Source organism: Seriola dumerili, unplaced genomic scaffold (genome assembly GCF_002260705.1).
Source record: "Seriola dumerili isolate Sdu_G_001 unplaced genomic scaffold, Sdu_1.0 BDQW01001661.1, whole genome shotgun sequence".
NCBI classification, from domain to species: Eukaryota; Metazoa; Chordata; class Actinopteri; order Carangiformes; family Carangidae; genus Seriola; species Seriola dumerili.
Window position 1 is genome coordinate 251,799 of NW_019175916.1, and position 21,974 is coordinate 273,772.

The 21,974-nt window shown below is 40.4% G+C and overlaps 3 protein-coding genes across 5 annotated transcripts; 1 reads left to right on the forward strand and 2 right to left on the reverse strand.

Annotated features, from left to right (window-relative positions):
- Positions 1 to 210: 210 nt before the first annotated feature.
- fkbp14 (FK506 binding protein 14) lies at positions 211 to 1,837 on the reverse strand. The gene is made up of 4 exons (XM_022768461.1): positions 1,523 to 1,837; positions 1,050 to 1,201; positions 782 to 909; positions 211 to 675 (listed from the first exon to the last, which is right to left on the reverse strand). Exons 1-4 carry the CDS (start codon positions 1,717 to 1,719, stop codon positions 517 to 519), a joined length of 636 nt encoding a protein of 211 aa, XP_022624182.1. The 5' UTR covers positions 1,720 to 1,837; the 3' UTR covers positions 211 to 516.
- Positions 1,838 to 2,079: 242 nt separating this feature from the next.
- On the forward strand, positions 2,080 to 10,552 carry plekha8 (pleckstrin homology domain containing A8). 3 transcript variants are annotated; one of them, XM_022768458.1, is made up of 13 exons: positions 2,080 to 2,242; positions 2,710 to 2,826; positions 2,951 to 3,106; positions 3,225 to 3,346; positions 3,639 to 3,797; positions 3,912 to 3,955; positions 4,213 to 4,328; positions 5,250 to 5,601; positions 6,454 to 6,539; positions 7,742 to 7,800; positions 8,184 to 8,385; positions 8,470 to 8,531; positions 8,648 to 10,552. In XM_022768458.1, the coding sequence occupies exons 1-13, from the start codon at positions 2,203 to 2,205 to the stop codon at positions 8,843 to 8,845; spliced, it is 1,713 nt and encodes a 570-aa protein (XP_022624179.1). In that variant the 5' UTR covers positions 2,080 to 2,202; the 3' UTR covers positions 8,846 to 10,552. The 3 variants fall into 3 exon arrangements, with proteins under 3 accessions (XP_022624179.1, XP_022624180.1, XP_022624181.1); XM_022768459.1 differs by having other exon boundaries at positions 3,915 to 3,955; XM_022768460.1 differs by lacking the exon at positions 2,080 to 2,242 and adding an exon at positions 2,410 to 2,619.
- A 4,183-nt stretch (positions 10,553 to 14,735) lies between these two features.
- On the reverse strand, positions 14,736 to 21,502 carry LOC111238785 (acetylcholinesterase collagenic tail peptide-like). Its single transcript, XM_022768466.1, has 17 exons — positions 21,397 to 21,502; positions 20,735 to 20,856; positions 20,267 to 20,374; positions 19,368 to 19,412; positions 19,148 to 19,174; positions 18,244 to 18,315; positions 17,886 to 17,948; positions 17,763 to 17,789; positions 17,603 to 17,647; positions 17,469 to 17,504; positions 17,289 to 17,369; positions 16,973 to 17,069; positions 16,183 to 16,304; positions 15,598 to 15,717; positions 15,322 to 15,463; positions 15,113 to 15,215; positions 14,736 to 15,003 (listed from the first exon to the last, which is right to left on the reverse strand). Exons 1-17 carry the CDS (start codon positions 21,500 to 21,502, stop codon positions 14,934 to 14,936), a joined length of 1,386 nt encoding a protein of 461 aa, XP_022624187.1. The 3' UTR covers positions 14,736 to 14,933.
- Positions 21,503 to 21,974: the final 472 nt, after the last annotated feature.

Consider the following 21,974-nt stretch of genomic DNA (forward strand, 5'->3'; position numbering starts at 1 on the left):
AAAAGCAAAAGTATATTTGCCTGGCAGTATAGTGCATAGTGTGGCTGTTTTTCAGGGATTAACGACTTACATACGAAAGTAAATGACAACAGTGCCCTCTAGTGACTAATGCAAACACAGAAAAAAAAAACATGTTCATTTTCCAGCACATGAATTGTTCAGATAACTAACAAGTTCTGTTTATTTAAAAAAAAAAAAAAAAAAGTCAGGAAATCAATATTATGAAAATCCAAAACTGCAGCCTGAATAAATCTGTGGTGACATTATCAGTGCATGTACAATGGATATAATTTTACATAAAATGACAAAAAATGGAGCTGATGTATTCAAATTCAACCAAAACTACAAATAATACAACAATATTGTTCAAAGTGTATAAAAACAAGCGTTTGAAAGAGGTGCATGTAAAACAGTCCAGTAACTAAATCATAATTTCTCAATTCATGATGGTTTTGGAGGAAATTCATGAAAAAAAGGCACTCCGGTAGTTAAAAAAAAAGTAGTTAAATCAGTCCTTTACAGCTCATCATGTTGGTAGGTGAATTCCCTCGCAGATATAAAACCATCTTTATCTTCATCCTCATTTTTGAAGATGTCATCTACCATCACTTCGTGGTGTGTGTCATTAGGTGAGTATCCATGTTTCTCAAATTCCTTCTTTAGGTACTCTTTCACCTGAAGTGCATACAGAATAACAATTCACCAATACATTCACTAAGAGTAATAAAACATACCTGTAATCTTAATACACAAAGAGAGGCAGTTGAAAGGAATCTCACACCTCTTGTTTGGAAAGCTTCCAATCATCATTGAGATCCATCTCCTGGAAAGACTCATGTGACCTTGGACCATTTCGAATCTCCATGAGCTCAATATCAAAAATTAGAGTACTGCTTGGAGGGATCTTGCCTGTAAACAAACAAAAAACATTCATGTAAAAAAAAGCAGATAGGTTATTGTGGAACACAGTAGGACGAGGAAATGTGACACAGTATACAGTATACTTCCTACCACTGCTTTTAGAATAAAAGTAGTCTGTGTTGCTGTACCTTTTCCTTCCTTGCCATATGCCAGTGATGGAGGGACGGTCAGCTTCCTGCGCTCTCCTGTGCACATATTCTGCAGACCCTTATCCCAACCCTTAAGCGCCTCTCGGATCCCAAGGGTGAACCATACTGGATTTTGATCCCCCTGTTTGCGGCTGCCAACAGTCACAAATATTCATCAGTTTTCTTTGAGAAAGAAAAGTCCAATGTACACAGAACTGATATCACAAAGATGCACAATAGTGGTTGCCACCTAACTGTAGGGAGAGGTCACTGGTTAATGCTGAGGTCTCAATGGACAATGGCAGAGATACTGACGAATACTGGGCTGCAGCATAGTGTGGTCCATTAGATATGGCTATAATGACTTTTACCCTTATAACTAGCAGTGTGACTTCTCCTGCATGAGGACTGGAGTGTGGCAAAATTGCACGGCAATACATGCAGCATTATTATCATTTATAGATAGATGTTACCTGGAATGAAACATGGTGCCATTACTCTCCAAGAATCCGTCGTAATGAACGAGAAGCATGTCTCCATATTTTGACTTGCGGTAACACATGAAGGGTTTATGTATAACTTCAATTTTCACTTCTGGCTCGGGCAGTTTTCCCCCATTGACAAACACAAACAATGAGGGGAGTATCAAGAAAACAGAAAAAATAATCATTTTGACTTACTGACAGACTTGACAAAAAGCTAATTGAACCCTTTACATAAAATACCGTACCTAAAATAAATACATGGTAGGAATGCCAAATACGTGGCAGCTAACTTCAGCAACAAACGCAACCACTGCTTAGCTAGTGGCCCTCCTCCTTCTACAATTGAATGAATTCATTCTCAAGCCCCGCCCCATATTTGTATCATCCCATTTAATTGGTTCCTGTATGTGTCAGTCACAACAGTCCACACCCACAGTACTTAAATCCCTCTGACGTAGGTAGGAGGAACGTTGTTTGCTCCTCTCGTGATCGCTTATAACCCCATTCATGAAAAAGTTTACGCAGTTTTATCTACGCAGCTGAAATGTAAAGCTGAGGACGTTACTCCGCAAACCACACTGGGCCCCGATGGAGTCGGTGCAATCAGCTGTGCATCATATATTGTTATGATAAACAAGTAATGAACGGCGAAAATACACAATTAAACAATGGAAGGAATGCTGTATAAGTGGACCAATTACATAAGTGGTAAGTTAGTAACACGGTCTTTGTATGTTTTCGGTTATAGCTCGTTTTAAGGCAGCTAGCTAGCATGACAACGTCATAGCGTACTTGTATTGAGTTAGTGGAAGCTGGCGTTAGCTACCGCCAGGTTTCAACTGTCGGAGCTTATGCAACACTTCAACTAGTTTATCTCTGTATTTACCTTACTAATGGTAGCTAGCTGTTTAACGAACGAGAAGTTAACCTTATTTATGGAGTGCTAACAGGTCGCGCTAGCTAATTTGGGTAGTTCTACCATCTGTCATTATAATCTGACTTAACCACTGATTAGTTGTTGTTAGCCCAGAGTATGGGTTAACTCTTTACAAGTTTATGAAGCTAGATGATGCTGCTTTTGCTAAGTAAGATCCAATATTGAAAACGTAATCACACATACTCATTAAACAGCAACGTTACAGCAACGATCTAAACATTTTAAATGCATTTTTCAGGTTGGCAGCCTCGTTGGTTTGTGCTTGATGGAGGAACTTTGTCTTACTATGACTCTCAAGAGGATGCCTGGAAAGGTTGCAAGGGCAGCATTAAAATTTCAGTTTGTGAAATACAAGGTTGGTATTACTCACTTTGCACAGTGTACTGTGTGCTCATTGTGCATGTGAGTTTAAGTAACTTCTACTGCCTTTTGAATGCATTGCTGACAAGCCTATCATTTTGTTTGCTGTTATATTTTAGTTCATTCCTCCGACTCTACACGAGTTGACCTGACCATACCAGGAGAGCAGTACTTTTACCTCAGAGCCATCAATGCAGCAGAAAGGCAGAAATGGCTGGTTGCATTGGGAACAGCCAAAGCTTGCCTCACAGACAACCGAACAAAGAGAGAAAAAGGTATTTGGATGCCATAACATTAAAATCTGACCTAACACTGTTTACACTGGCTAACTGTTGCTGTAAAGTACTGTAATTTCTTTCTGAAATGTTGGCTCACGTGCTGTTATTATTACAGAGCTCCAGGAGAACACAGAGGCACTGAAAACTAAGATGTCAGAACTCAGATTGTACTGTGACCTTCTTCTCCAACAAGTAAACAAGATCAAGGAGAATGATGAGCTGGGAGACTCAGCGGAGGTAAGGTTAAGTTTTGGATGAGCCGATGAAATAAGAGAAGCTGCTGTTGGTGTGAAACTTCAGTATAGGGTAGCCCATTTGTAACTAGAAAGACATCAAATTGCTGTCTGCTTATGCTTACTAATATACCAGATAGGCAGCAAATGTTACCGTACAAATATATTTTTGTAAAAGTCTTGGCTTTATAGATCTGAGTAGATTTTGTTAGCATAGTGTTACCAAACAACATACTTACCTGTCAGGACATTTACAGCAGTGTTAGCTAATGTTTATATTTGTGTGTTCTTTTCAGACAGGTATAGACACTGGAAACATGGTGAAGTCGACATGCACCACGTTCCTTAAGACCCTAGAGGAATGCATGCAGATAGCAAATCGTACCTTTAGTTCGGATATGGCAACACAGAGTCCACCAGGATCTCCTCCTGTAGCAGCCATCAAACCCCAGAAGGTAAGTTTTTCTCACCAAACCTGTGATACAAGCAACCCAGTATAACCAGTCTTGGATTATTCTCAAATATAAATGTATGTATAATCCCCTAAAGTCTTTTTTTTTTCTCCCCAGCAGGTTAAACCAGTCAATCATTTAAATCAGAACCTTGGAGAAAAGTAGGTTGCTTTTTTCTGTTATTATGTATTTATGTTGTCTTCACTGCTTTACCATCTATCGTTAACTGTCACATACATGATGAAATGTGTGCCTTAGCAAATCCACTCTCAAATGTGTTCTGTTGACAGGATGATATTGTGATATTAGTGTGCTATTCATTTATGTTGCATTTCTGTGACACTAGGAACTTGCTAATTAATAGATATTCCCAAGATACAAAGACAACATTAACACAGTGCACTCAAATTCATTCCAGATGGAGAGATTTGGCTGAAACCACAGGAGAAATTGCACATGACAACCAGAGCCTTGACTCTGGAGCAGAGGGACCAGAAGAATCAGATAGACCAGAGCATCATCCTTCCCCATCAGGTAAATCAAGGTGTTCCAGCCACTCACTTTATATGCTGCAGAGTTCCTTGAGCTGAAAACCATTACTGCATGTCATAAAGACCACACATCCCCAAAAGTGACTGGTTGTTGTGTGTACATTATCGGAACTGATGTGGACAGATTATTGCCTTTTAGTGAGCAGACAGTGATGGATGCCCAGCTACATTATTGTATTTCCCTTAGCAGTAACAAAGCCTTTATAGATAGGAAGCTCCTGCCAGTGATGGAAAATAAGCGCAGTCTTTTCTGGGTTGTCTGTAATACATATACTGTATTATAGTATGTATACTTTTTTTTTTTTTTTTTTTTTTTTTTAAACAAAAAAAAAAAACACATTTTAAGAAAAATAGCTATTTGTAGTGTATTTGGGAGGTGTCTTGTAGTGATTTCCTTTTATTAGATATAAGCATTTTAATGTAATGAAACATTATATAGGAATTAGTTGAATTGGTCAACCAAATTTAACTTAGTACATAAACACCTTTTTTCTTTCTGTACATAGTTCAAATTATGTTACATTAGAAATGTTACATACTTTGGTTTTGCATTGACAGCTTTTATTGATGCAGGAGTGCCACTTAATACTGTTGCAAAAGTCAGTGCAACAACACCTGGGGTGGAGCTGCTCTTGAAGGATATCACATAATTTTACTAAAACTGAAGGATGAGTGTGAGGTTTGTGTCAGTATACCCTGCCATTGGATGAAGAGAATAAGTGGATGTGATGGTTTTTGTAAGTTACCAAGTGCTGCTTTCACAATTTGCTGTACCCAGTCTAATGAAATCTTGGCTCTAGACTTCCTGTGATAGATGTCTTGACTGAAACCATATTCTGTATGTGTGCTAGTTTTCTGGTAACATATATTTTATGTGTGTTTGTTTGTCTGCTGTGTCACACAGACATTGAAGCAAGCGACGGTAATGGCTCAGTCCACGAGGAGCAAGTTGATCCTACTCCACACACTACCCAGAATTCCTCTGACACTGAACACTACGACCAACCACCAGAGGGGGATGAGGAAAATGAAGATGATGATGAAAAGGAGATGAAACAAGAGCAGGAGCACAAAGTGGACCAAAGTCAAGAGCACGACAACAACAACAAGGAAGTGAACGCTGTCCAGCCGCAGCACCAACAGGAGACTGTCACAGACCAAGACGAGGGTCAACATGAAGGCGAGACGTCCAGAGATTCAACAGAGCCCGAAGATACAGAGCAGGTGGAAACTTTCTTCAGCACAATGAGTCACAGGTATGAAAATGCTACTCAGGAGGGTCACATCCTTTAGGACACACCAGTTACTGTATGAAGTTACTGTATGATCATCTGTGATATCTCACCATTACAGTATTAAGATGAACCAGTTTAAGCTATATGTAGTGTTTTTGTCTCTGGGGCAACTGCACTTGTGCAGCACCGTTTGACTAAACTGCACAGTTTGTGGAAATATATTAATTGTATTACAGTGTTACACAGAATAAATTAATAACAGCAGGTTTGGAAAATTTTAATTTAAGATTTTTAAGATGTCATGATAAGTGTTTTATATTAGTGTGTTCTCTCTTGATCACATGACACAGCGAGGCCCTCTTCTGATGTTTGGGTTTGTAAAGGTTTTTTTGTTAACATTTCACTATGTGTTTCAAACATATTTTACTTTCTTTTTTTAAGACCTGGAAGAGTGTTACTGAACAACTGACTAGTGTGAATTATCATTTCTGTTAAATTAAGTTTTGAGCTAAACATCATTATTATTATTATTATTATTATTATTATTATCATAATGAAGGAAATCATTGTCTCATTCATCCAGTATTCCACTACTAACTACAGTATATGCATTTTGGAGTTGGTCTTTTAAAATGAATGGGACAGTTTTACACATTAACAAAAAAACAACTCTGAAGTTGTAGACAAGGTAGCAGAATAGTCTCAGGTATTGTCAGGCATAAGACTGCATGACACTGTGTGAATCATTTCTCTGGCTTGGTTTTGACGTTTGTATCCTTTTCTTTTTCTGTTTGATTTGGTCAAATAAAAATTGAAATGGTATACATACCTCTAATATATTCTCCTGTTTGAATCTGTTCTACTTTTTTTTAGATTTAGTGATATAAGACTGGACGACGACAATGGTATCCCTACACAAGAGTTTTTGGACTCATGCTATGCAATAGTGCCTGTATTAGGTAGGCCGGTCACTTTCAGTCTCTCCTCATCTCAGTCTGCAATGCTTCCTCTTTCTCATGATGCCCATTTTACATCTGTGCTTATTTCACCCTTTATAATCTTAATAAGAAAAACTAAATCTTCTGTCTTCTATTTTTCCTGTCCTTTGTGCATGCTGTGTCATTCACATTGTCTGTAATTAATGAGGTGCCAGCCTTGTCTCTTGGATTCATCGTCATCCTTTTCTGTCATGCCCTCATTATTTTCTCATTATGTCTTACAGTAGTTTTATTTCTTTGTTATTTAACACTCACTATTATATGAGTAGCTCACACAGGTTCGTGTGTGTGTGTGTGTGTGTGTGTGTGTGTGTGTCTTTGTCTGTGTAAAACATGTACATAAAGGCGGTCACACACACACACACACACACACACACACACACACACACACAGTGTAATGGTATCAATATCACATTTTCATTGTTTGTCAGTTTTGGACAGGATTGTCAGCGGTTGACAAAAAAAGTGACGATGGACACACGGGGGACCTGCCTGTGTGTCCATCGTTACTTTTTAGAATATTCCATTCTTGGTCCAGTATTCAGGAAGAGAGGTTGGAGTAGGATTCTTGGTCATCAAGAAAATATCTGGTAGCGTGAGCGATTTGCAGATAAACTTGTACAACAGTGTTCACTTTTCACACATGTAAGATCTCTATGGTGATATTAGCCTTATGCTTCATATAGATCAACATCAGCACAGGTCCTGAATATACAGAGTGAGGTGAGATGTAATTGTTCTGTCAAAAAGGTTGAATTAATCATAACATTACACAACAATTAATATCCTGTACTTTACATTAACATTGCTTAAATGGCTGCAAAGCAAAACAATTTGTGAAATATTTTATCTTTATCCTCAGATGTGCGAAGGACTTCCTAAAACCTAAACCTAAAAGGACTTTAGGTTTTCTAGTGTGTCTAAAGCCTTCATTATTTTCACACTGTGGTTACTTTAAATCTGCTGTAAGAGAGACAGTTCTCTCTTTTACTCATTGAATAGGGTCTGGCTGCCTCTTTTATTATTACTTAAATAACCTGAGATAACCTCATCTTTGACTGTGAATGGTCACAACATCATACACTCTTTCAAAATAGGACACAAAATTGAGGATCTTTACTTCAGAAGCAACAAAGAAATGATCATAGATTCTCTCTTCTCAGACAAACTGGGGTCCACAGTCTTTGCACCAGTTAAAATGGATTTTGTTGGAAATATCAAGGTAAGTGCACATGTTTTTGATAAGTAACAGATTTACTGATTAAGAGCTAAAAATGAAAAATTATGAGGTCATTCTGTAAAAGTTGATCTAAATGATGTGCAGAACATATTCTGACAAACTGCATTAATTAATTAATTTATGATGTACAATACAATATGTCAACATGGAGGCAACTGTATGGCTCCCTCTGGTTTATCTTTCAAATCAGACTCATTGTTTATTAATCCCATTACTCTTGCTCTGTTTATATGTATCGCATGAATAACATATTGTAATGTTTCTTAAATGTATATATTTTTTTCATCAGTTGTTCAAATCAGAAAAAGAGTGATAGCAGAATCAGATTTGTGTCACTACATCACTCTGTCTCGTAACCCCTCTAGAAAATTCACCAGAAGTTGATGTCAGACCCCGACAGCTTCCCCACACTACAGTCCATCGTGCTGCATGAAATCCACACAGATGTTGCCCAGGTGCGCAACTCAGCCACCGAGGCTCTGCTATGGCTCAGACGAGGCCTGAAGTTCCTCAAAGAGTTTCTGTCAGAGGTCAACGCAGGACAGCAAGACATCCACGGAGCACTAAGTGAGCCAAGTCGAACATGCACAGACACATTTAATGCAAGTTCACTGTCAAGTTTCCTCATTGTCTTGGTCTTCTTTCACCCAGATAATGCCTATGGAAAGACCCTTCGACAGTACCATGGATGGGTTGTGCGAGGAGTGTTCGCTGTAAGTTTTTTTCCTCACTACACTGTTGCTTTCACTGTTAATCTTTAATCTCCTCTGATGTTCATCCCTGCTTGGAGTGTGACTATAGTGTCATTTTTTTTGCTTTTTTCCCCCAGTTGGCCCTGAGAGCTGCCCCATCTTATCAAAGTTTCACCGCTGCCTTAGTGTCAAGAGAGGGCGACGAGCTGAAGAGCGGCTTCAGCAGCGGCATGCACAGGGATCTGGGCATGTACCTGCCTGCCATGGAAAAACAGCTGGCCATCCTTGATGCTCTGTATGAAGAATACAACCTGGAGTCTGATGAGGTGGTGTGAAACATGGAACAAAGAAATGATTAGAGTATAAGGAAGGACAGAACCTGACATGCAGGGGCAGAGTAGTGTCTAACTGCTGAAGGAAGGTGCCAGATGCCAAGTTTATCTTGTGTACAAAATAATGTGGGCATGTCCCGTGCCAGTGTGAGGTGTTTCCAGTGGTTCTTAAACTCTTCGACCGTTAGATGGTCCAGGTTTGAAGAAGGTGTTACTGTCTGTAGGAGCCCAGAAGGAGCAAAGGACGCATTAACAATGAAGACATTATGGTGTGATGAAATGTAGATTCCAGGTCTTGTTTGAAAGGCCATTGACAATGTAGGGGTATTAAGCCCTGTTATGCAGAATACAAACCATAATTATTCATGGTGACATTTGTTTCTGATGCACCTTTTGTCGCTGTATTGTGGCTTTTTATGTACTGTACGTGTTTGAAGGTACATAACCACAAGGTATTTGGCTCTACTTCCCTGGATGATCATTTGTGATTCTTCTTAAACTGATCAGAATGCAAAGAAATCTTTAATCAAGATTTCCTTTTCCTCAGAGTCACGAAACAAGGTGATTCTTGCAACCAACACAAAGCACTACTTTGACAAAGGCAGTGTAGATTGTCACAATGCTCATTATATGCCTTAAGTATGTGTTGGAAAAACATACTGGGCTAACTCTTAGTGTATTAGGCAAGCTGTTTTTTTGCACTGACTGTTGATGCTTAGTGGAAATTATGATCAATATTGGGTTTTTTTTCTTTTCCCAAAATTTTAGTCCAATAGTTTAACAGTGTATGAATTTGTTTTACATCGCTGACACGTTAGAGACTTTCCATGGGACCAAAAAGGAAGTGTCATGTGAATGGCTTTAGCCTCCGCTGCCTACAGTACCACAACACACAAGAATTAAATAATACAGTATATCTGTTAAAGTACTCAAAACTGCTGAATATTTATGTGGACAACCTCTGCACAAACCTATGCATTTTCACAATGACTATTTATTATGTCTTAAATTATAAAGTTCACATTAATGTCATGGGGATCATTTTCAGTCTGGCTTTTGTATGAATGTATGGACATTTCTATCCATAGAGCATGTTTATTGATTGCATGGTTTTATGTATTAAGTAACATAGGTGCCAATGGAAACTGAATCTAGGCCAAGGCCTTGAATTAGATTAATAATTGTAAAGGGAATAGATTGTGAAGACATCGCTTTTCCTTAATCTATGTACTGATAATGTAACAGTAACCTTCAGCAAGTCTGCTCTACAGATTTCAGCTTTTTTTTTTAACCATCTCGTCCATGCACTGTTCTATATGTACTTGAGTGTTGTTACCAGCTGTACTTTAATACTACATGATGTCAATTCAACAATAAAAAAAAAAATCTGTGGTAAGACACCACCTGGCCAGGTTAAAGTGTGGCCGTAGATTCACTGAGCCATTCGAACAAAGCAGGAACATTCTCATAGGGCTTTTCTTACTGAGACATGCCGCATAGTATTTTTAACTTTATTCAAAAAATTCTTTTGAGTTTTCAGGAATGCATACAGTAAAAACTGCACAGATGCACGGAAGTGCAATAGGCCAATTTCCTGTTCCAATGTTAATCCTGAAACTATGCTATTGTAATATGATAAACATTTGTTTCTTTTTCTATGACTGTATATAAGATGCTATTTGATTTTTACCTAATAAACAATTGAGATGTCTTAGTGTGTGTTCAATCATGTTGCAGTCAAATGTGATGTCTTATATTCTGCATCAGAGAGGAGCCCAGAGGTAGAATAAACATGTTTCTATTTATTAGGCCCTACCTTTCTTGTTAATCAAACAAATCAAAGAGTAAGTAATATAGTTATATATCTTTAAGCTTCAAAACACCTTTGCTTACCTTGCTGTGTTTGTAAAATTTGCGTTTTGCATGTGCAGCAGTAGTGTGTCCTCTGCCAGGACCACAGCACTCTGCATGCCAGTAATTCCTGCCTATAGGTCAGGGATTTTCACTTGGCTTGGGCCAACAGCTGGGTCGCTGCCTGCTTCCTGTCCCTGTGGCCTCCTTTGCATCAACCCCTTGTGCCACAGCTGTAATGCTACACCAGCCAACCTGCACTAAAATAACCCCTTTGTTGGAAAAAGTGTTTGATTTCACTTCATCAACTTAATGCCTGTGACAGCTCAAAATAGAGCCTGCTTCTTACAACTTACTTTGTGAACAGTTTCTTGGAGAGCAGGAAAATTATGGAAGTAGATTTGTTTCAGTATTATTTGTGTGAACAGATTGACAATCCGTGCATAAATGTGTAATATGTAAAAATAAAGCACCTCCCTCAAATACAAAAAATACAAATGCAAATTCAAATAATTATCATGCATATGTAAAACAGATTTGCAAATACTCAAACAAATTCCACAAATAAAAAAAATATCTGAATACATTCAATTAATTTATAAATATATGAAGAGCATCTGTGAATATCTTCCTAACATTTACAACTTTCAAACAGACATTTGTGAATCAATTTTCTATTATTGAAGTAAAAAAGGCATTTGCAGATCTCAATTCTACACTTGTGGATGTCAAATTTACACACATGGAGTTTTGAAACAAACTGTCCGCCAGTCTAAGCCAAAATCGATGTATATCACTTCCTGTTCTCCCTATGCCTGCATGAGTACTCTCATACATGCAATTAGGTTGATTGGTGACTCTACCTTACTGTACCATGACTTTTCCTTGCCTTACTATACTATGACGTTTTCATGACTTTTTATACTTAACTGTACTATGATATTTTTAGGACTTCTTTGCCTTACTATACTATGATGTTTTCATGACATTTTTATACCTTACTGTTACATGCCTGGCTGAGAAAAGTGCATTTGTGTTTGTGAGTGTTTCTCTCTCTCTCTCTCTCCCTTTCTGTCTGTCCTCAGGTGCAATCAGCCTGATTGGCCTGCACCTGTGGAGTGTGGGTGCACCTGGACCAGCTAATCACCTCCTCATACAAAAGGACTGTGCATGCAGTGCTGTGGGCACTTCTTTTCTCCCTCTGCTTGCTGGAGCTGCTGGTTGTTGTGTGTTTTCGATTCGTGACTTTGTGCTAATTTAGTAACTTAAAACAAGGTTTGTGGAGTGAGGTGGTGGATATAGGTAAGTCGGGGTACCCTTTATACATTGCACTCATGTAGGACTCCTCTGTATAGAACCTTAGAACCTTCTCACTGTGGGATGACAGTAACCACTGCACCACCCTGCTGCCCCATAAAAAAATATAGTATAGTAAGACATAAAAGATCATAGTACAGAAAGGCATAAAAACACCATAGTATAGTAAGTCATAAAAACATCATAGCATAGTATGGCATAAAAAGTCATACTATGGTAAAACATAAAAAAGTCATAGTATGATAAGGCATAAAAAGAAAGAAAACTTCACTTAGGGGATTCTTCTGTCTGCACAGCAGATCTTTTCATTACGAAGCAGGTTGCCCACTGCATCTCCAGTGACATTTAATGCTGTACTGAGACATCTGTGGTACAAATCTGATTGGCCTGGTTAGGGGGAATGCATGTGATGGGATAAATACACCAAGGTAAGCTTTTACTCAGACATCTCAGAAGACAAATTGTCCTGATGTGATTTAGAAAAGAAATACAGCATGCTAATAGGGTTATATGATTGCATTGAGCCTCAAACATCTCTGCTGCAACACTGGCTGGATGCCCGTCCCCAAAGCTGTATCGCTGTGCCTCATCTCCAGGCGCAGACTCAGCTCAGAGGGGCTTCATAGAGACAGAATGAAAAGCTGAAAACCTATTGTCATGTCTGAGAGAACAGCAAGAGTTCACTGTGGTCTGTTTACTTTTAAGTCTAACACAGCACTTTGCAAGGAGCTGCTGACAGCATCTTTTTTCCATTTGATGGATATCAGCATTTTTTTTTTTTTTTTTACAGTGAGAGCTGTTCTCTGAGGGAACGTCAATAGCATCTCTATCACTGTCTGTTGGCTTTTTTGCACAGCTCCCCACTGTCACTGCTTGCTCACAACAGAGAGGAAGCAAAGCTGCTGACAAACCCCTGACCAGAATGTGAAGACGCATATGGAAGACAGAGCGAATGATTTCAATTCTTTTTATTTTCAGTTCTTTTGAAAACTGTCCACAACTCCTGTATAAATCATATCAGAATAAAGACACAAAATGAACTTTCACTATCCCAGTCACATTGAATAATATATTTCATAAAGCTTTACAGTACGTTACCGCATGCATGTTATGTTTCAACATTGTTGTGCATACACAGTACAGGATACATCACAGCATCACAGGCCACAAGCACAACATTCAACATAGTTTCCAAATGGTATTTCAGCTTTGTGCATGGCACAGTTCATCACTATCATATAAGGTGTGTCACACATACAGTACTTAGCTACACTCTGGCCAGAGCAAGGCTGACATTTCTTAAGACACCCGCTATGCTGATGAATGCGATGATTAACAAAACAATGTTTGGCAAAGTGGAAGCGTTGCACAGTCATTAGCACGGTATCACAAGCATGCGGACACTATATAGTAACAGTCTTTATCTTTCGATTGCTTTTTACAGATGAATCACTTTATAACACCTGACTACATCTAAGTATGGCTGAGAAAAGGTCTCCCTTGGCACTGCGACTCATACAGTAGCTTATGGAAAATGTCAGCTTATATCGGCAAAGTCATTTTCACCATCGGTGCCCAGCACACAGCAGACTACATCTACACTGTTAAGTTTACTGTTGAGTTTCTCCGTTGCTGTATATACTGTAAGACAGAAAGACTGGATAAAGAGGTATTAGAGTAAATACAGTAATGACCATAGAACAGACTGGAATTGAGATTCCTCCCCCTTTAGCAGCTACAGACTATTCCAGCCTTTCCTGTGCAGTGAGAAAATTAAGAACATAACAGTTTCAAGCCTTCACATACAGTATATTTCATTTCTCATTGGAGCACAGGGAAGGAACTCGATCGTACCTACAGGACTGCACATTGTCGATCCATTAAAAGCTCTTGTTTGAGTTACCTGTGCGCCTCAGTGTACAGTCACTGCCTTTTGATTTACAAAGAGAGTAGTGGAGGATGCCTGTGAAAGGTGCTGTGTGGAGCTACATTACCTGTTGGTTCCTGAGAAGTTTTTGAATTAATGAAACCTTGTCCAGACTCTGGATGTCCCTGTCAAGTACAGTACCATCACAAGGTAATAATGTCCAGTCAGCCTCTGAAGTTTCCCAGGAGCTGGGAGACTCCTCAGTGCAGTCTCCTGGTATAACAGACTCACTGAAATATTACAAGTGCACAATTGATGCACAATTGTATCTCCATCTCTAACCATACATATTGATCTTACTATATGCCTGGTTTTACCTGTATGACTGAAATTAGTGATGTGATATTGAGAGTATACAATACGAACCTTGTTGTGTCAATAATAAATAAACGGATAGGTTACATGCTTGGATAGTGACAGCTACTGTCGTGGTCTTAGTAATCCCAGCCTCATGCAAATACTGTGCACTGTCACTCTCAGTGCAGTAGAATACCTGGGGCCATGGCTCTGGATGTCCTACTGCCTCTCTTTCTCAACAGTAACTGGGTCAAGATTAATATGACTCAGGCCCGGTTACTGCTCCTCTGCAACATCTCCCACTGGCACTTAATTAAGTCTCTGCATGGCTGTCACACAACTGTTGCATCTAGAGGCTGATTCCGGTCCAATCAGGCGTGGAGAGGAGGCCAGTCTTAAGTCCTGCTTGTTAAGACAGATTGCAGTTGTCCTGTGCATTTCCTATGTGTGGGTTAAGGCTTTCGCCTCCCCTGACCGACTCTATAACTCCGGGGAGCTACGTGGCATCTCAGCAGCAATACAGAGGAGTTATATTTATGTATGTTTTGATTTTCTTTCGTCATAGAATCATTGGCTTCCTCTTCCTTCAGAGTCTCTTGCTTGGTGCATTATTGTTCTTTGTTTTGCATGAAAATATTCCTGTTATGTGTCAAGAGAAACAACACACAGAGGATCCCACTGCACTGTCCATCCTCCTCCTCAAGTGAAGTACTTGCAGTTTGTGGAGTCAATAACACAGTATGGTGTGCACTTGAGGTGACCATATGACCTGCAAATAAGAGGAGAAACACCCTCAGGTCAGTTTACATGTCAACAAAACAATTGTCTTTTATTGTAGCTAAGAGTTTTATCCACAAATAGTTGTAAACTGTGCTTACCCTGGAAGATATGAATTGCATGTCTGGTATCCAAAGTCTTTTCCATCACACTCCTCAGCCCCCTCATAGCGATATCCGTCTCCACAGTAGGCGTGTTTACACTCTGTGGTAAGGGGAGACAGCAGGGGTGGAGGGGTCACGTTATATGTGCACAGCAAAGTACAACTAAGGAGTTATCAGAGACCACCTAACATAGACGCATGACTTACTGACGCAGCTGTCAGTGACGACTCTGTTTCTGTCATCACACTCCTCCCCACTGGAAATCTGCACTATCCCGTCACCGCAGTAACCTTCATCATCAGGTGCGTTTTCCATGGACTGGAACGGTGTCAGCTGGAATGGAAAAGTCTTTCACAGAGTTTAAAAAATTTAGAAAGGAAGGAAAAAACTGACTGTATAATCACAGTGTGTAAAAAAAAAAAAATATATGAAGATATAGAAAATATAAAGATAAAATGAGATTATGGTGCATGCTGTGATACCTGGATTGGCAGCCAGCCATCAATGTCTTTGAAATAGAGCGATCTCTGGTCTTTGCGGAATGCAAGAGCGTTATCAGTGTGAAGGCGCTCCAGTTCTTCCTCATTGCTAACAACAAATATCTGTATGAAAGGTAAAGTGAAAGAGTTTACTGTCATGTTTTCAATACTTAGGGCATTTTGAATTTTAAGGTCGAGTTTCATCGGTGTGCAATTTTGAGATATTGAGCATCAAAATTTAATATCCCAGCTGGCAATATGCGTCTCAAAGCAATATTCATCTCCCCACTAGGCACACTTTTATCTTTTAATACTTTTTAGCTTTAAATAATTAACTCAGAGGTTATTAAAACCCAATAACCCCAGGGTTTCCAAAAATTTACAAGTCAAAATAACATCTAGTTGCATTATATCATTAATTTTAAATATATACAGATTTTAGATTTTGTTAAGAATCCTTAACATTTTTTTCAGAGATGTCTCAAATGATTCTGTACATTCTTGAATGTATAAGCCCCATAACAAACAGCACACATTACTGTACATAACCTTTTACATTTGACTGCAACAGGAACTATTTATTCTCACCGCTGGTACTTTGGGATAGTTTCCTCTGGAAGAATAATCATCAAATGCAGAGCTGCTGCAGCTACACTTTCCAGGAGGCCCTGGTGGACCACGTGCACCCTTTGTTCCAACCATGTAAAGACCTAAACATACGCAGAGAGAAAAGTCATCACTGTGTACAAAGGCTCCAAAAGGCAACTACAGGCTACATGTTTACTGCCAAGTAACAGAATGCTGCAGGCTCAAGAGGGGAGGTGTTGTTGAGAGTACACGCTGTACAGTAGCTGATGTAAGTACCATAAGTCATGAAAGTAGTGTGTGAAAGTACATGTAGTATCTCTAGTTCATCTATCAAGAGGTAAACACAATCAATTTTTTTCTTGCAGACACCTGATCAAGATAACAAATGTCACTTTAATTATGTGGTGACATAATATTTGTAAAACTGTAGGGAGGCCTGCCATCTGTGAACCCATTTCAGCCACATGATGTCATGACGAGAGCATCTTGTTTCACCTCAGGAGATTAGATTTCTCTGGTGCTAAATAAGACTACCGGTGTTACCTCTTACACTGGTCTAGAGTGTGTTTCCTTTTGCTGATAGGGATGTTTTCTTGTCTTCGCATTGGTAGCACAGCTTTTCACACACTCTCAGAGAACAGAGGAAGTGCAGAGCTACACGCAAACCAATCCCTTCAAAAAGGATGTGAGTTCTTGCGCCGACTAAACATCCTTTCAGTGTCCTCAGGGTTTTTTTCTTGGGAGGATTATTTCTGCTCTCTTGGAAAATAGGAGAGGTAAAGGTTCTCACCTGTGGCAGGTGAACCAGGAGGACCAGGGTGGCCTTGAGGTCCCTGTGGGCCTGCAGGTCCCATAGGACCAGTACTGCCTGGGTCCCCTTTCACTCCCTGACACACAATCAAAACAACACACAAAGTCACATTTCTTTACAGAATGTTTCAGAGATCAAAAGGTCAAGTTTCTCTCCTCTGTGGACTATCAAGTTGGCCTGCATTCTTATGGTATTTTCTCTACAAAATATAACTTATTAAAATCTTTTTCTGTGCGCAAAATGTCCCACCACACACTCAGAATTGAGGCACAAATACAGCCCACAAACACCTCACCTGCTTGCCTCTCTTCCCTGGTCTGCCAGTGGGTCCTCTGTTTCCTGAGATTCCAGGTTCTCCTTTTGGACCCATTTCGCCCTGGGTGAAAAATCACATCAACTCAACATTGAGTTAAAGTTGTAATTCTGGGTAACAAATTAACTTAACAACTTCTGCTCTCTTGAATGTGTTGCTCACTTTCTGTCCAAGCATTCCTGGGAAACCCATTGCACCCTGTGGATACAGAACAGTAAATGATAGTATCATAACAGAGTTTGTACAGTGTACAGTACATATACACAGGTCTGCTTTAACATTTGCAGTTTGCCCACCTTGTCGCCTTTCACTCCACTCTCACCACGATCACCTCGAGAGCCCTGATGGAGCAGAACACAGTGTGTTACACAATATATACTTTAAATGCAAAAGTAAATTCAATAAAATTCAACGTGTATGTTATACTCAATGATTTTAATAAAAATGGCCACATACCTTTTCACCTTTATACCCAGGTAAACCCTAGAGTAAAGATACAAAATATCTAAGATGAAACAAAATAATGCGAAAGAGGAGATCACACACGTGTCGTCTGCATAGGTTGTATGTAGATCATACCCTCGGCCCAATTGGTCCTCTGGCTCCAGGTAAACCCATCAGCCCCGGGTCTCCTTTCTCACCCTGACACAGGAAACATCAGGCAAATGTGGATTGGCTTCATTTTTGGGAACACATGTTCCAAATACTACTCCACCCCAAAGAAGACATAATGAGTGGAGACTAGGTTCATTTGTACAGTTTCAATCAAGCATGTGTATGGAAAAGGTTGCATGTTACATAACAGAGTATTTCATTGTACAAATCGGTACACAAATCAAAACTGCGCTCATCTACACCACCGTGTATATTGGCACTTACTGGTCTCAAGTCATGTCATATATTATATCATCTACGTTATGAGGTCTGACTTACTCACTTTGGGCCCACTTGGTCCTGGCCATCCAGCTGGTCCCTGCTTCCCAGGAAGTCCAGGAGGACCTGTCCGACCCTATCAGAAGAAATCAATTTTAACACATAATCTGACACAGACATAGTTTATAAAAGGTTAATAAAACAACTGCTGCCACAGCTGAAGAACCCGTTAGAAGTTGTTTATGAAATCATGGTCACTTATGCTTGTTTGACAGCCTGCTTGCTATAGTATTTATCAGACACGGCTGCACATGTAGGGGGAAAATGACTTTAACGAGCCCTGTCACATTGCTCTCTTTAATTAAATGATGGGCTGTATATAGAACAAGAGTTCGTGCTTGTGGGAAATAAAATGATTTATGACCTGGCTGAAGCACTAAGCTAAATTGCACCGCAGTGCTGCAAAGCTGCTCGGTCAGGCCACCAGCCAGTGAAGCTCTCCCACTGGGCTGCTTTTACTGCTCAACCACAGTGACTGATCATGGAGGAGGTCACTTCTCTTCTGCCTGCGGTGATCAAACCCTGGGCTTTCAATAAAGCGGTGTGCCCTCATTCTCCTTTTGTAAAAGAGAGGGAGGGCCATCTGACAGGGAGGCATGATGCTGGATGTCTTTGAGGGGTCGATAGGGAGGCAATATGTTCCCCCTCTGTGAGAGGAGATCAACAGCATGTTAACTCCCCTCTGCTAACAAAACAGCCTGTCTCAGCAGCTCTGTATCCCTCACATCCTGTCAATGTGTCTGTTCTGTCTCCTGTCAAGGTTGCACTTGCTCACAATTTCTTGATGCACACAACCAGGCGCAGGCAGTGCTCTGAGTTACAGCTAGCAAGCAGGCGGAGGCACTGTATCTCATTTTTGAGTAAATCCACTTAGCGGAGAATATGGAGTGATTAATGGAGACTCTCACCTTTTGCCCAGGTCTTCCAATTTCTCCCTGACAACAGGATGTGGAGGAGGGAACACGGACAGCGGTCATTTAATACTCTTCCAGCAAGCATCTTTCAGTCATGTGCAACAGGTCAATTCGATTTTAGCTTACAAAATAATGAGTAGCTTGAATGTGCGTGAATGTATAATGACCAAAATAAATGAGATGAGACTGGAACATGGGGAAGTAAACAACTTACCTTTTCTCCCTTAGGCCCCCCTATGCCAGGTAATCCAGGTGGACCCTGATGAGCATAAAAAAACAATAAATGCAAAGCATACGCTTATAAATGCCAGAGATAGCCACCTAAATTAGTTTTATTGTCCATGATATCCCACCACAAAGTCATGTCTGCTTCTGGAGGCCCACAGCTGCAGTTTCAATTAGCTAAAGGCTGAGTGGCCACTATTGATTTAAAAAGTGCCTTGTGGGTCTCTTTTGATATACTGAAATGCTGCTGCAGTCCAGCTGGTGCTGTAACAACCTGAGACAGGCAAACACAGTTAAAGCTTTAACAATCATTTGGTAAATCTGCTTTTCACTAATGAAACGCTGGGCTAACAGGGGAGGAGGTTAGGTTTACAAGAACCTACTGAACCAAAATGTCTTCATATCTTTCATCACCAGAGAACACAAACACACGCACACATGCTTGTGTTGGTAATCCCTGGAATTTACGCGACACAGTATTCCTTTCCAGGCAGACAGCTCTTCGGACAGTTTCTGAGAATGATGTGTGGCGCACTGGCAGGCAGTGGAAAAAGGCTATTTGTGTCTCAGCTAAATGTAAAGCGTTAATGGGCTGCTGTGTTGCATTGGCCAGAGAAAACCCCATCCGCTGCTCTGCAGGAACTCTCAAGTTGGAGAGGAGGTGAGGGGTAATATGTTGCTGGAGTACTAAATCTTAACACCTTAAATCTATGCAAACCCCAAACATGAAGCAGAGACAGTCTGTGATTCAGCCAAACTGACAGTGAATCCTACTCAAGAAAAATTGCGTGAGGTAATGGAATTGTGTTACGAAAATACCAAGGTCCCAGATCTATGGTACATTATTAATGCTGGGATAATGATGTTTGGGAAGAGTCTGGATCCTACCTGAGGTCCAGGGGGACCTGCAGGCCCAGGGAGGCCTCGGACACAGGGAGAACCTTTATGCTCATTGCCCAGCTCAGACTCAGCACCATTGTTAGAAAAACCTTCATTCTGTAAAATAAAAAATATAAATAAGATACAATGTTTATCTTACAGCTTTGACAAATACTAAGTGGAGAGAAGGGTGTCAACTGAATAACTCTTGGACAATGGGAGTTTTACTGACTTTACAAAGTTTGTCAAAGAACTTTATGTCTGAATTTCATCACATCCTCATCATAAAATTTTATAACTCACAGCAAAGGACTTGTTAAGCCATTTCTTCCCACAAACATGTTCCACTATCTGAGTATTTTTAACAGCCTTGTTCAGGGGTCAAAAGACAGTAAGAGCAGGGCAACCTGGATTTCACCCAAGGACATGTTAACGGTCAGATATTCCACAATAGAAAGTCACATGACTTTGACTCACATGAGCGTGGCGGCGCCAAAGTGAAGGGGGTGGAGGAAACAGTGGGGGTGGAGGTGGACTCAGTAAACAGCATGGGTTGAATCTCTTCTGCTGCTCCTGGGGTCTGAGAGCTGTGCAAGGTGAGCAAGCAGTCAGTCACACAGGCAGCGATGCCAGATGTCAAACAGTACAACTGAAGGCGTATCCTGACCTCTTCATCAAAATTAGCAGAGAAACGCTCAACTCATGACACATGGACATGCACGGGCAACTATATAAGGGACATGTGATGCAACAAATATCCCACACATACAGTTAAAACCTGGACAAAGCATAGAGGTTAGAACATGCAGGGGCAGCATAAGTGACAGGGAAACAGGTGCAAACTATCAAATCATGACACCCGTCCAGCAGAGTTCCTAAAGCTGGACACAGATATGAAGTGCCTGTGCCTCTCACTGAAGAACTGGAGCTGGTCTCGCTATTTATAGAGGCATTTCCAGTCTACCTCATGGGCGACAAGAAAATAAAAACAAGTGTATTTTACTAACATATTGAGCTCAAAATAAATCCCATGCTTTTACAGCTCAACTCCCTGAATACCTGTGCATGCATAACACTGTATGTACAGTACAATATACACACCTACACACAGACAGACACATACAGGCTCAGGAATAGAGTTTTCCTACCTGCTGGGAATGAAATAAAGCTGTCCAGAAAAGAGGACTGGGCCAGGCCATAACAAAACCACAGTGGCAGATACAATCCAAGTGTTAGAAGAGTCATGCTGCTCCAGATAGTTGCCTGACTTTGTTTCTGAGCCACAGCAGCGCTCACACGCTGCCTTTCTCTCTCCCTCTCTCCTCACTGTCCTCTCCCCTCCCTCTCTGCTCGCTCTGCTCTGTCTCCTTTACGCCCTCAGAAGAGGGTACGCCGACCAATGCCCATTAAATCTTTCCTCCGCATCAGTGTGCGCTAAAATTACAGGAGACAGCCCGCCAGCTGCTTCGGGTGCCAATATTAGATCTCTACAACTGCAGGGGGGTGCCTTTTGTTGTTTCCACTCCTCTCACAGGGAGACAAGACTAACCCACAGTGGGTTTTTCTGCAAGAGATTCAAATAGGATGCTGCCTGAAGGTGTAAAAGTGCATTTGTGCATCATGTGACAACTTTCCTAAGTGTATCAATCTTCTGTGTGTCTATATAGATTCCTACATCTTTCTGTATGCAGTGTGCATCCCACCGTGCATCATGGTA

What these genes read in the sequence shown, in the direction of transcription:
- fkbp14 (XM_022768461.1), bottom strand. Translation starts at nt 1,719, where the DNA reads ATGATTATTTTTTCTGTTTTCTTGATACTCCCCTCATTGTTTGTGTTT. An exon ending in GGCACCATGTTTCATTCCAG is followed by an intron (nt 1,202 to 1,522) that starts GTAACATCTATC and finishes GACTGTTGGCAG; the next exon opens with CCGCAAACAGGGGGATCAAA. An exon ending in GGAAGCTTTCCAAACAAGAG is followed by an intron (nt 676 to 781) that starts GTGTGAGATTCC and finishes TATGCACTTCAG; the next exon opens with GTGAAAGAGTACCTAAAGAA.
- plekha8 (XM_022768458.1), top strand. Translation starts at nt 2,203, where the DNA reads ATGGAAGGAATGCTGTATAAGTGGACCAATTACATAAGTG. An exon ending in CCGAACAAAGAGAGAAAAAG is followed by an intron (nt 3,107 to 3,224) that starts GTATTTGGATGC and finishes TTATTATTACAG; the next exon opens with AGCTCCAGGAGAACACAGAG. An exon ending in TTCAGCACAATGAGTCACAG is followed by an intron (nt 5,602 to 6,453) that starts GTATGAAAATGC and finishes ACTTTTTTTTAG; the next exon opens with ATTTAGTGATATAAGACTGG.
- LOC111238785 (XM_022768466.1), bottom strand. Translation starts at nt 21,502, where the DNA reads ATGACTCTTCTAACACTTGGATTGTATCTGCCACTGTGGTTTTGTTAT. An exon ending in GGGGGCCTAAGGGAGAAAAG is followed by an intron (nt 19,175 to 19,367) that starts GTAAGTTGTTTA and finishes TCCTGTTGTCAG; the next exon opens with GGAGAAATTGGAAGACCTGG. An exon ending in CTGGGTATAAAGGTGAAAAG is followed by an intron (nt 17,648 to 17,762) that starts GTATGTGGCCAT and finishes CTGCTCCATCAG; the next exon opens with GGCTCTCGAGGTGATCGTGG.